We start from the raw sequence: 14,125 nt of genomic DNA, 5'->3' as shown, positions 1-14,125 counted from the left end.
CTGAGACCCCAGCATCAGAGGCAAGGATAGTCCCAAGCCATCCGAGTCCTGGGGAAGGTGCCATTGTCACAGGAGAAGGGTCAGAGGAGTTCCCAGAGGGGCAGGGAACTCAACTCAGGACCCACAGGGGTCTTGGCATCCATGTCAGGAAAGAATTTCAGCAGGAGCCAGACAGAGGTTTATTTAGGAAGTAGATACACATTCAAGAGAGAATGCTATCTGTCTTGACAGTGAGAAGCCCTTCTGTGGATTGGGGTTCAGTATTTATAGAAGGGCTGTAATTAGGGGCAGACTGGAGGCAGAACCATACAAATTTTCACCAGTTTTCCCAGCCCTCTTTCCTTTCAGAAGCGCACAGGCCAAAGGCATGTCGCTCAATATTTATAGCTGTATTTTCTGCATCTTGGTGGCTCGTGGGCATTTCCTTTAAGATTCAGGATATCTCTTTATTCTAAATCCCTATCTTACCATGACTCCGCTCCTGTGAGCTCAAGAAAGGTGCCACAGAGTCAAGCAGGACATCACCTGGGTGGTGGGACCAGGAATGTCGCAGCTAGCTTTGAGAGCTGTCACCAAGATGCAAAGCCTGTGCCTACCTCGGGGGCCACCATCCACCGCAGATGCTTTGCTTCTGAGTTGAGCATTGCCTGAGAGGCTGGGACTCCCTGGGAACTTGCCTCTCTCCCAGAGAAACATTACCAGCAGCTTCTCCAATAAGGCCGTGAAGGAGGTGATGGGTCAACCCTAAGCCCTCACTCACCCTAGACTCAGCTGAGAGTAGGACCTGAGAATTCTTGGAAGGTCCCAGGGCTCAGAGCTTCCCCTCCACTTCCTAGCCTGCCACACTCCCTAGCCTGCAGGCAGGTGGCTCACTGGACCAGTAAGGCCTTTCTGATGCCCAGAAGCTGATGCTAAGGAGCTCCCAGCAGCCCCTGCAATCAGCAAGACCACAGACCCTCAGGGTTTGTTCTACAGACCAAGAGGTCAGAGCTTCCAGGTGATAGCTCAGAAATCCTTTCATAGCACCAACACACACACACACATACACATGCACACACTTTCTTAGCATGCACAGCATCACACACCTACCTTTGCACCCAGCATTGTGGGCAAGTGTTCCACAGAGCACAGGTGCAGTGAGGGCCTGTGAGCAGTCTGCCCCCACCCTGGGCTCCAGGAGCGGGTGGGGAAGCACTCTCCCATCTCATCAGGTGGGATCATTAATTAGAAGCTCTAAGCCAGCATGGTGAGGCTGAGCATGTGGCCTCCAGCCCCAGCACAGGAAATGGACTGAGACTGATGTGGGGAACGTGATGTTTGAGGGCTCTGGCTCATGGGGACATTCTGGGGCAAACATTGGCCCAGCTGCCAGGCAAGGAACATCTGACTGGCAAGAGAAAGAGGAGGGGCCGCCCACTGGTGAAGCAGTGCATTCTGGAATCCCAGGGTCAGAAATGTCAGGTGGAGAAGCCATGGCAGTTATACACGCAAGTACACAGACTCACAAGCACGCTGGCCACAGAGTAGAGCCTGGTCTGGGGAGGGTGGGGAACAGGGTTAGAATGTCGCTCTCCTTCAGTCCTACACCACACATTTCCCAGCCTCTCTGCCTTTGCAATGCTGTGCTCTCCACACAGGAGGCCCTTCCTTGAACTTCCCTTATCAGGTGGACAAACTCTTACACTTCAAAGTCCACCTCAGCAAGACCTCTTCCATAAGACACCCCTAGCCATCCTCAGTGAATTCATATACTGTGGAACTGGTCACCAATCCATCTTTCCCACCAGAAGATGGTCACAGAGGGCAGACAGGATCACACCTACATCACCCCACCATGCCCAGCACCCACTCTGATAGAATAGTGGATGGTTTGAGTCTTTGGGGCAGGATTGACATTGTAGCCGCCATCATAGCTGTTCCCTGATGAGTGTCGGAACTGACTTTGTGGCCCCTTTCTTTTTCCCTACTCATCCTTCTGGTTGCCCTCAAAATGCCACCTCTTCCAGGCAGGCAGCCTTCCCAAGTCCAGGTTAGGTGTCTCTCCAACATATTAACCTAATGCCCTTGTAACCGTCTGCTTATCTGTGTGACAAGGAAATAAAGTAGTTATGTGCTCCTCTCCTCCTTTCTTCCTATTCTAAGTCTAGGATCCCTACCTGGCCTGAGATACCCTGGGAACATTTGCAGGGTCCCCCAGCCAGGGCCTGACACATAGTAAGTGTTTGCAAATATTTGGGGAATAAACAGCTGGTGGCCATCCCCCACCTGGCTTTGCTGACAGAAAGGCTTGGCCCCATCCAATGCATCCGTCCAATGGAGGGGAAGACGGCTCCAGGGGCTGAGGGACAAGCAGAGCAGACTTCTGCTCAGAGGTGACACTGCACTGGACCACCTCTAATGCCATTCCAGGGCTCCAGGCTTGACAAGGACACGATTGTGCTATGGGGTTTTGGTTGTCTCCCCCTCAGCTCCCCACTCTGCATAATAGAGGTAAGAGGAATGGGTGATCAGCTGACAGACAAGTGCCATCAATGGCTGCTGGTGCCTGGCCTCTGACCTCATCCCTACTCTCCCCACAGGCAGCCAGGCCAAGCCAGGTGCCCAGAGACCAACCCCAGTGGGCACTGCTGGAGCGGTACTGTCATGCTGTCCTGACACTCACGGACCTCTCAGGTACGTGTGCCCCCACTGCCTGGTAGTGGACCTGAAGGTGAGGGTGGGACCCCCAGGCCTGAGGAAGAAAAGTTATCTGGGGTGAATGGAGCCCCAGATTCCAATCTTGGGCTGGTCTCTGCCTTGCTGGGGGTCTTTCAGGGTTTCCTTCCCCTCGTGAGCCTCAGGCTCCTTGCTGCTGACAAACACTGAGCTGAGTGTCCTCATCGTATCCCCGGCTTCCCCAGGTACCCAAAGGGAGGGAGCTGGGCTGGTGTTCAGAAGCCCAGGGAGGAGTTGACCCCTCTGCTTTCAAACTCAAGTGAGAGGCTAGCAGCAGGTGTAAAACCATCTCCTGTTGCCGTGGCTACAGGTGTCACCCCATCAGGACCTGTGAAGTAGCAGCTGGGCCTTGAGTTCTAACCCCTGCCAGTTTTCCAGCTGCTAATTCACAGAGTCAGCGACAGATGCTGCAGAGCTCAGAAGGGTGCTGAACTCTCAGGGCTCTGAGGATATCTCTCTAGGGTCTTACCCTGTGCCCTGGCCTTCCCAGGGCTGCACCCACAGGAGAAGCAGGGACGGAGGAGGGCTGGGGTGAGAAGGGGGTACCCCTCTGGCTTGGAGCTGCTGCCAGAACACAAGAGATCAAAGTTGTAGCCAGCACTGGGATCCTACATCCAAAAGCAGCCTGTGTCTGGCTTTGAAGAAGAAAGTCTGGCCATCCTCTTCCTCACAGTGGGGCAGTTTAGAGCTCAGGTTTTGGGGTCAGGCAGACCCAATTGGATCCTTGCTCCTCCACTTAGCATAGATATGATCCCAGACACATCACCTAACCCATCTGCATTAGTTTTCTAGGGTTAATGTAACAAAGTATCCCAGACTGGGTAGCTTGACTAAGAATCATTCTCTCATAATTCTGGAAGCTGGGAGTCTAAGTTTAAGGTGCTGATCCAGGTTGGTTGCTTTTGAGGCCCTCTCCTTGGCTTGTAGGTGACCATCTTCTCTGTGTGTCTTCATAAGACCTCCCCTCTGTGCGTGTCTTCTCCCAATATTCTCTTCCTATGTGGACCCCAATCCATTTAGATTAGGACCCACTGAACAAGTTATGTTACTTTTACTTTCTCTCTTAAAGTTCCTTTATCCAGAGAGACCACATTCTGAGGTATGGGAACTTAGGACTTTGACAAATCAATTTTGGAGGGACACATCGTCTAAACCTCAGTTTCCTCGTCTGTTAGAATAGGTTCTAAGCCTGCCCCAGAAGCTTACCATGAAGGTTAAATGAGTGTTCACCCAGCCTGAGCCAAATCCAGCAGCCATCAGAGAAGAAATGGAGGCGCCTTGCTGCAGGACAGTGCAGCCTTCCTCACCAGACCTTCTGCTCTCGGGCAATGCTGGATATCTGCAGACACACTGCCTGCTCCCCTCCCCTCCACCTGTCCCTCTTCTCTCTTTGGGCAGGTGGCACAGACCATTCGCTGTTACCCTGGATGATGGTACTGCATCCTCCCTGCCTCTGAGTCCAGTGAGGAGGGCTCTGACCTCTCCCCAAAACAAGGCCCTCCCTGCTTAGCTTCTAATACCATTCATCTTTCGACAAAAGGCATCCGTAATATAAAATGGGGGGGGGGGGTAATCAAAGAAGACTATGAATGCTCATGATCCCATGACCCAGGAATTTTAATATAATATTATCTAGGATTTATAGAATCATAGAGCCTCATGTTGGTTTTTATGTTGATTTGTTTTTATTTGCATTTTTTTACAAAACTGGAAGAAGGCCGTGTCCATAGTTTTATAACTTTGCTTTTTCCTCCAATAACTCAGTGAAGATTTCCCCTTGTCATTAAATATTCAGCCACCGCACCGCTGCTGACGCTGCCCGGCAGCTACCATGAGGACGCATTGTCCTTCATTAGCCTTGCCCCTGAGGGGGACATGTGAGCTGTTAGGATGCCCATTGAGCCTCAGAAATCTCCTTCCAAGTCCCACATGGTAGTGGCCTCCATTTACTGTCCATCGATTGTGAAAACACAGAACAACAAACATGAAGGTCAAAGACAAGTAAAACCAAACACTATTGTTTAGACACACATATGTGTGAGAAAACTGGGAGGGGAAATAAGACCACGGGAATGATCAAGGCAACCTTCAAGAGGACATGTCCTCGGGGGAAGGAGTGCGTGAATAAATATGTAAGTGATTGGTAATGATCAGTTTGGAATTGAGAGGTAGGCCAGTTACCATCATGACTATCTGCAAACTTCCATAAAAGAGACCAAAGTAAAACAAAGTGAGGCCACACGTGGGCCCATGACAAGGGGTCATGAATCAAAGACTGTGACCAACTCAACTGTATGTCCCTGAGGTCCAAAGAAATGAAAACCATATAAAATCACAAGAGTGACTGTGACTCCAGGCAGGCTTTTAATGGCTTGTTTCTATTGTTTTCATCACAGAGCATCTACATATATTTGAAAGATAATAGAGCATATGTAGTGAGACATTTTATTTATTCTGTTCACAGACAATAATAAAGGTCTAAATGGATCCAAGGATCGCTTGAAATACCTCCCCAGGCCAACGCACAGACCCGTATACACACACCCACAGGTTAATCAAAGGGAAGAGTCTTGCTGTCCTCAGCTCTGTGGCCAAGGCATGTCTTCTTTCGTAGTGATCACGGAGCCCAAGCCTGAGACATTCTGATGGATGGTTGGGACAGTTAGTGAACAGGAACAGTCCTGTCCTCAGACAGTCACAGCACAGGCTGGTAGAAGACACAAAGGAAAAGCTGCCACCTTGAGGAGACATAGGCCAGCCTGACAGGGGCACCAGGGAGGGCGGCCCCACCAGACAAGACAGAGGAGGTGAGACTCAGGTGAGTTTGAAGGATGAGAAGGAGTGAACTGGGCCAACTGGAGTGTGGAGCTGTAAGGACCTTCAGAGCAGAGGGCCCAGCAGATGCCAGGGTACAGAGGTGCAGCATGGTCCCCAACAATGATTAGATGTTCCTAAAGGATTTAGCAGGAGGGCAAGGAGGGAGGATGGACAACCATGAAGAACTTTCTTTACAATGCCAAAGACACGGGCTCCATCCTGAAAGCAAGGAGGAGCCACTCTTTTTTAGTACCTAGGATTGAACCCAGGGGTGCTTAACCACTGAGCCACATCCCCAGCCCTTTTTTATATTTCATTTAGAGACAGCCCTTAGGGCCTTGCTAAGAGATAGTGCTTAGGGCCTTGCTAAGAGATAGTGCTTAGGGCCTTGCTAAGTTGCTGAGACTGGCTTTGAACTCGCAATCCTTGGGGAGTCACTCTTATGAGAAAGAGTGACATGATCATAATTGTAAAAAAGTCTCTTCATCTTCCATGTAGAAGAACAGAAGGTCCAGTTGAGTTGCTCAGAGATGAGGATGACCTGGTAGGATGAGAAGGAAATTCCTTCTCCCTCTCTAGGTATCCTATATCCCACCTGTAAAATGAAAATATGGGATTGACTGGTCTCTGAGGGCCCTTCCTGGTCCTACACCCTGGCCTTATAGTTGTTGGACATGAAGATACCATGTCATTTCTTATGTCTCAAGGTGGAGTGAGGTGGAATGGGGAAGGAGCGTTTGACCTGGGAGCACAATCCTTGGTGCCACAGGACAAGAGAGGAGTGCATTTAGCCTCCTTCTGAGTTTCCACACCCCATTGTCATTCCCAGGAAACCCCACAATTTTGTCCCAGCTCTGTCTGAAAGGACTCCCTGTCTATGTGGTTTAACAGAGAATAGCCCCTTAGATATGCAAAGGATATACTATCCCCTTAAATCCTTTTTATGGTTTTTTTTGACTGACAAGAGAATGGCTGTGATGTGGTCAAGATGCTGGACAGTGATGTCATGTGGGATTCTCTTGTACTCTGTATGCTTATTTGATGCCATGTATTGGGCTGTGAAGTAGATGTTTGTAAGCTGCCTTGGAACCATCCACGACTGAAGGAGCTGACATCAGAGGTGGGCCAAGACATGGGCTGCAGGCACCAGAGGCACCTGCTTCACCCAGGCTGTTCATGACACACCTTTGTATTTCCCTGAATTTATTTGCCCCTTGTCCCTGTCCCCACCAGCCTAAGGACACGTAGACTTTCCAAATACTTTTCCCTGCATACCTGGCCAGGATTAGTGACAGGATCAGCCCAGGAAGCCCCACCTCCATCCCAGGGACCTCTACCTCTGCTTCCTTAGCAAGTCAAAAATCCCCAGTTTTCTTCTGTGTAGTTGGAATTCACTTAATTGGGGAAGATTTGTCTCTTTACAATTTCTTCCTCATTTGCTTATTTGAAAATACTGAAGTGAATTGTAAATTTAATTTGCTCCAAAACTACCTTTTCGACTTTTCCCTTTGTCTCATCCAGAGTAACAGTCAATCATACCGCTAATACTAAGACCTACAAAGAAATGGCCCCATATCCTGGAAACCCATGGATCTTGGTACTATGGGGTGCACTCAGGCCCTGACTGTCCATCCAGTGAAATGGTCACTTCCCAGAGGAATGTTGCCACATGTGCCCTTCCATTTGGAATAATCCAAGTCACCCAGGCCAACTGTCTATTCTACAGAAAACTTCCTGTGAAATTAGGAGTCCTTGACTCCAGTCACCTTTGAGACATGTGTCCCCTGGGCAGGGGATCTGATGATGAGCAATGATCACTGCTTAAGCACAGTCGATTTTGTCCCTGCCCCAGGCTGTGATGTGTCCCTCCTTTGTGCATGAAGAAGGCTTTCCCTGTGAAGACAGACCAACCTAGCCAGTCACACTCTGGCCCCTGTGGGACCCCAGGGGGCAAGGCTCAGTCTAGGAACTGGGGACAGGACTCTGCCTAGCACTAGGGTTAGTATCAGGTTTTAGGCTAGGGTTAGGACAAAACCCATCCTCCCCTATTGCTGGCATTGCTGATTATGGAGACCAAGGCCTTTGCCCTTGCAGCTGCCTCAAGCTGAGCCAAAGGCTCTAAGTGTCCATTAAGAAGAGGACAGACCTGGCTGGTACTCTGCACCTCATCCCTGCCAGTTGGCAGGCCCTGGAGAGATTCTAGGGCTCAGCCCTGACCTCACTGCTCACTCGCCCTCTTCCTCACTCCCTGTGCCTGGCAGCATTAATATGGAGGCTGGTGAGACTGGCACATACAGAGGTAGCCTAGCCTGCTCTCTACCTCCCCTGCTCAGGGTGCAGGGCTGGTTCAGTGTGGTTTCAGCCTTTCTGGCACCTTTGGTAGCGGGATAAGGCTGGTTCTTGGGACCTCTGGCTCAGCTGGGACTAGGTCCTAGTTCATCCTGTCCTCTAAAGATAGAAACGCAGAACACATGCACACACACAGGTACATGTTGTGCACGTACACACACAAACTTTCTCCAGGTTTTGCCTCTCCTAACTCGGAACCAGAGAGTCTTAAGACTGGGAGGATTCAAAGGATTTCACTGATGGACAAGGCCCCAAAACAGGCAAGAATCCTGCCTGGGGTAACATGGAGGTAAAAGGAGACACAGAACCCAGACTGAGTTGGAGCTTGCCACACCCAAAGCCCTGTTTCTGGAGCTGAGTCCACTGATCAGGCATGAGTCAGAGGCCCACCCTGAGCATTCTGAGTGTGCAGATGCAACAAATAAGCAGACAAGTCCTGGAGAAACCTGGACACATTCCCCATGAAGGGTTTTAGCTCCTCCACACCTGCTCTGGGACCTAACCCCCCCCCCCCCCCTTTACTGGTGCAGAAACCGACCAGGTGGCCCTGTCCAAGCCGGGAGGAAGAGAGACAGATTCTCAGGTCTCATTTTATTCTTTGGTGCCTAGATCACTAACGCCTTAGTGTTTGAAGTCTTCCATTTAATTTCAATCAATTTCTCCTCTAGAATTTTCACATTTCATTAAGTGGCAATAGTGTTCCCTCGGTCACCAAATGGGAAACCTGGCATCATCCCTGACTTCTGACTCTTGCTGGAAGTCACCGGCCTCCTTCCCTCTCCAGTGCCTCCTTCCAGGTTGAGGTCTACCTTACATGGACTGGTGCAGGTCTTCACCCATTCAGGCCACTCCATCTCATTAGACTCTCTTTAGTGGCCCCCCTACTTCCCTCGAGGTCCTTCCAGTCCATTTCCTTCTCAGAGGCAACAGCGGCTTAGAAAGGGTGCAAATCTGCACGTGGATGGTGCGCCCCGCGACCCGCTCTAGCGTGCTTACTCTGGAGAAGAAACTCAGGCAAAAGTCGCCCGACCTTGACTGACAGCTATCCGATCGTAAGGGAGACCGCAGTGGGTTCCTTGGGCAGGCGGGTGCCTTTTGCTGTCCCTGCAGTACTGGGACCTGAGATCCTCCTCCGATGGGGCTTTCCACCCCCCAAACCTAAGGTCGCCAGCCCCGCCCGCCTCCTCCGAACTTTGCTGACGGAAGAGTGTCAGGATCTGAAAAATCGAACTTAGGGCAGTGGGCTGCGGACTGAATCCCACAGAAGCAACCGCCTGGTCACGGCCCCGGCCCCGCCCCCCGGCGCAGCCATTGGCCGCCGCGAAGCGGGTGGAACCGCCGCTCTGAGCTCCGCGGCTCTTCTCCGGGAAGGTCCTGGCTTGGCAGCTCCGGGAAATCTGGTGTGGCGGCCGGAGGCTGCTCGACAGGTCAGGACTGGGCGGGCAGGGACCCGGACCCTGCGCACTCTCGGCCTCTCGCCCTCGCACCCACTCTTCGTTGCCACCGCGGGGGCGCACTCCCACTCCCTCTCCGCGCACAGCTCCGGGACGCAATGGACGCGGCACTGCTCCATAGCCTGCTGGAGGCCAACTGCAGTCTGGCGCTGGCTGAAGAGATGCTCTTGGACGGCTGGGGGCCGTCCCTCGACTCCGAGGGTAGGCGGGAGGCAAGAGGACAGAGGCGGCGCGGGCTCCTACCCCGGAGCCCTCTGTGCGTCCAGGGCCACGCGCTCCCAGCGCCCGGCGTCCTGAGTCCCTCAGCACCCTGCGCCCCAGCGACCCCTCTGAGATTCGCTCTGCTCTCTCCCGTCGCCAGGTCCCTACTCCTACTGCAACACGACCTTGGACCAGATCGGCACATGCTGGCCCCGGAGCGCGGCTGGAGCCCTCGTGGAGAGACCGTGTCCTGAGTACTTCAACGGTATCAAGTACAACACGACCCGTGAGTGCCCATTGGCCTTTGGCTGCGGGCTCTGCGCCGGCCTCCCGGGAGTGCAATTCAGGGAGTGGGGAGGGTTCTGGACCCTGTGTCGGAAACCTGCTCACGGCCGCAGTAACGTTTTATCACTGACTAGAAGGATGTCTTAAGATTTTGGGGCGCGCCTTCTGCCCTTACCCTAGGAGAGCTTCCAACCTCAGTAATTGTGGGCAGTAATTTGCCCACAATTCCGTACTGTGCGGAGAAAGTAGAGAAAGAGAGAAGAAAATATTTCCTCCTTCTTAAGGTCACATCTCTCCTGCACTGCTCAGGCTGCCTGAAGTTTCCCCATTAAGGTTTCATCTCTTGGTTTAGGATGCTCCCTCCATCCGGGAGGGGGTGTGGCGTATATATGCTTAGTCTCCCATCCCTGTCTCCAGGGTACATTTGGTGATTAGATTTTTACTACTGGCGAAGAGAAGGGGAGGTTAGGAGTCAAGAAAGATGGGGTGAACATATATGTTGGAGGGAGAGTGCAGAGCATAGACACTGGGGAGCCAGAGGTATGGAGTGTCACCTTTTTACTAATTGGATGTCCCAGGGCTATCCCACAAGCCTGTGAGTCAGGGGCTGTGGGCAGCACTACTCCTGCGTGACAACTCCAGGGAATGCAGAGGGGTCTGAATCAGGTCCACCCCCACCTCCCAGAGAGAACAGCCTGCCCCTCCTTCCTCCTGGCAAATCACAGCTGACTGGACACTGAGGAAGAGGGAGGCAGAAGCTGTTGGAGTTACACAGCCTCCAGATGGGGTGTTCAATCAGGGTTCTGGTTCTGGGGAAGGGTGTGTGTGTGTGTGTGTGTGTGTGTGTGTGTGTGTGTGTGTGTGCATGCGCGCGAGCACACGCGCATGCACATGTGTCACATCTGTGCCTGTAATCGCCTTATGTCTATGCCCTGTGGAAGGTCTAATGGGAGCCAGGTGTGGGGATGCTGCAATCACTGACCCATCCTGAACACCCTTCATATCTCCAGCCCTACTCCAACAACACAGCACCCCCATGAGACTTGATGTGGGAGCTGTTTGTCTAAAATCATTTTATCAAACCCTGAGTGTCCACATCTGAATGGTGACCTGGCTCCTCTGTCACCACATACACATATGTGTATGTATATACCTGTCCAAGCTCTCCAAGTCCTTCGTGGTGAGTAATGGTTAGAAGGCAAGAGGCTGGCCTGCTTCTGGTGCCACGCTGCACTCCTCTGGCTGCACCAGCTGAGGGCTCTGGTAGACCCAGGGAGCAGCCCTACTCTGAGGAATCTAGGGCAAGACGCTCCTAACGGAAGGAACTGGTAGAAGTAGTGGGACTTCTGAAGAAGGCTTCTGCATCACCTGAGATCATGCTTCCTATCCATGATTAAAACAGATCTCGTTAGGAGAAAGTGAGGTCCCCAATCCAGGAGGTATGCAAGCAGGAAGTAGGACCTCACAGTTCTGATGTCGTAAGATTTGTGTGTGTGTGTGTGTGTGTGTGTGTGTGTGTGTGTGTGTGTGTGTGTGTGTTTATGTTCTGTGAGCTTTGTGGAGTGGCAATGGAGATCATTGTGCCTGATTCTATCTGGGCTCAGAGATTAAGGGCCATCCAGGGACAAATGGGGAGATGAAACTTCTCACCCCACAAGGTGTGAGCCTGAGGAAACCCTGCCTCTGCTTTTCGCCCAGCCTGGCTTTACCCTGTTCTTCCCAGTTAGCCTGGAAACCCCACCCCTTCTATCAAGGGCAGAGTCTGGGTCTCTTCTTCAGAGCAGAACTGAGCACAGTATGATTCAACCAGTTTATTGAACACCTACTATGTGACCCAGGGCATTGGCACTGTATCGAGGGCCTCACTCATAATTGCAGGAGACAAAACTAATACAGAGTAATAAATGCCCTGCTGGGAGAGAAAGGAGACATTGGGAATGGGAGGAGGGCAGGGACAACACATACCAGACCACTCACATCTAGTCAAATAAGGAGCTGAAAAAAAGTCAGGGCCTTAGGGTTGATAAATGTGGTAGCAATTAGCCCCTGGTGTCTAATGAACAATTTTCTCTATTTGGACCAAAAAGCTGTCCTCACTGTAACTCCCAGGGAATGAGAGGAGCATGGGGGAGGGAGGTGGCAGGAAGTATTGCCATTAACAGGTACCTGGGACTGGAGGGCAGCAGACAGTCAGCCCAGGTGGGAAGAGCCAAGGCAGCTAATGGCAACAAAAGTGCATGATTGATTTCCTGTCTACCCTGGCCAGCCAGCTGCTGCCTCCTCCTTCTCCACGTGTCTTTTCCTTGTCTTCCTTTAGAAAGAAGGATGGAGAAAACAACCCTGTAAGAAGCCTGCAGGGAGTCAGGGCAGCTCTTCCTTCCCCAGTCTTGTTATACCACAGCCAAACCCCACCAAGGCCTCATCCCTTGGAGGGCAGGAATTGCTTGGATCTGGGAGCAGCTTAGGCAGTAGGCCCTGAAATCTTTCAACTCAGCTGAGTGCAGAGAACCTGCCACAAAACTATGACGTGCTGCTCCTTATCCAGATGCCAGATTCCACCAAGAGAGTTTTGCACCCATAATCCCACTCCCCATGAAATGCATGCTGCTTGTATGTCCATATTGCAGACAAGAACACAGAGGCTGGAGACCTGGGGTCACTTGTCCAAGGTTCTAACCAGTCCTATGCACCAGGGCAAGCAGGGAACCCAGAGCTCCCACTTCTAACCATGGGGAAAGTCTGCTTCTAGGAGTGACACAATGAATTTGGAAGGCAAGCTTAGGGGACAAAGGAAGCCTCCAAGCCTGGAGAAGTGGGGGAACTCAGTCCTCTGACCTGCATTTCTAGGGTCTTGGTGGTTTTATCAGGCCAATGCATAATAGGCATAGGAGAGTCAAGCCAGTTCAAGAAAAGTGAGTAGAGGCCCAGATATGGAGCCTGCTTTGTGACTGGGGACTAGTGAGCATTGTGTAGAGAAAGAAACAGAGGGGCATGGAGAGCTGATGGTGCACAGCATCACCGTCAGTGCAGGAGGGAGCCTGGACAAGCACAGGAGCAGAGGAGCTCAGCTTTGGGAGCACCCCATCCTCAGGAAGGAAAGACATGACCAGGATGCTCTACCCTGGGGTAGAGCAGAAACTGTGGGAACAGAGAAGGACTGCCATGCAAGTGACCTTGGGCATTGGAATTGACAAGATGGGGAAGGGAAAGGGAGAGGGTCAAGGTTGACCCCAGGCCCACAGGAGGATGCTGAGCACAGTGGAACATGTGTTGACTTTGAGGAACTGAAGGGACATCTCAGCAGAGATGTCCAGGAAGCAGCTGGCTGGGTGGAGAATAGTCCCAGAGGGCTCCATGGGTGAAGGAGAGACATCTGGTAGTTCTTAGGATGTGCATGAGCAAGTCTGGGAGTCCTGGTCAGAGCCTTGACTGGTCTCACCCAGAGACCATTTCTGAATGTAGCAATGGCCCAGGGAAAGGAAAGGACTCACGTAAGGTCACACATGCTAGTCCACATTAGTAGCTGTGTGCCCATCCAGTGTGCTCAGTACTACCACGAGCTTCCATATCTGCACTATTGTCAACCTCATTAATCCTTACACCAATATGTAGATGGGAACATAGTATTATCCTCATGTTATACTTGGGGAAGTGACCTAACTCGTACCAGAACAAGGATTTAACCAAGGCTCTGCTGCCTCTCTGGCTCTGAAGCTCTGCTGGGTTAAGCAGAGAGAAGAATTTGTTCAAGAGATTTGGAGAGATTCTGGAATCACAGAGTGGCTTGAGAACCAGATTTGAGACCCTCACCCAAGAGCACAGGTTGGAGCAGAGCCAGTAAGGGAACCTTGGCTCTCCCCAGGTGGCCATGCCAGTGCCCCCAGCCCTGACCACCATCTGGGTCACAGTCCTGCTGGAGTACTGCCCTGGGGTCTTAAGTGTCTGCAGCCCTCCCTGGAGACACCTTCTTTCTGTCTCTATTATAGACTGTAGTTCACTAACTCCCTCCAGCAGGTGCATCTGTTGGATAGAAGGAAAGGGCACTCTGGGTTACATGCCCAAGCTCTAGCTGCAAGGGAGCCTGGGAAGGTGAGGACCTAGCATTTCAGCTCGGTGCAGTGGCCTCTGCCTTTCCTCAAGGTTCCCTGAGCCCAACTTCAAATTCTGGTGACCAAAGCAATCCTGAAGGTCCATGCATGGTATAACCTGGGGCAAGTCCATCCCCTTCCTGGGCCTCTGTCTCCCTGTCTATCGGGAACAGGGAAGTGGGTTAGCACAGGAACGATGCTCCATTCTCCTCTGAC

The 14,125-nt window shown here is 51.9% G+C and overlaps 1 protein-coding gene across 4 annotated transcripts in view; it reads left to right on the top strand.

Annotated features, from left to right (window-relative positions):
- The window catches only part of CRHR2 (corticotropin releasing hormone receptor 2), a 47,060-nt gene that overhangs the window by 8,883 nt on the left and 24,052 nt on the right, over window positions 1–14,125 (top strand). For 2 of the 4 annotated variants that reach the window (XM_079150587.1, XM_079150586.1), the window contains exons 2-3: window positions 2,580–2,673; window positions 9,697–9,822. In XM_079150587.1, the coding sequence (XP_079006713.1) occupies window positions 2,580–2,673; window positions 9,697–9,822 (220 nt within the window). Of the gene's footprint in view, window positions 1–2,579; window positions 2,674–7,098; window positions 9,537–9,696; window positions 9,823–14,125 lie in introns of those variants that run through there. The other 2 variants (XM_079150589.1, XM_079150588.1) reach the window with 2 other exon arrangements.

Source organism: Sciurus vulgaris, assembly GCF_902686455.1.
Source record: "Sciurus vulgaris genome assembly, chromosome: 8".
NCBI lineage: Eukaryota > Metazoa > Chordata > Mammalia > Rodentia > Sciuridae > Sciurus > Sciurus vulgaris.
This window is presented reverse-complemented; position numbering and strand designations above follow the sequence as displayed.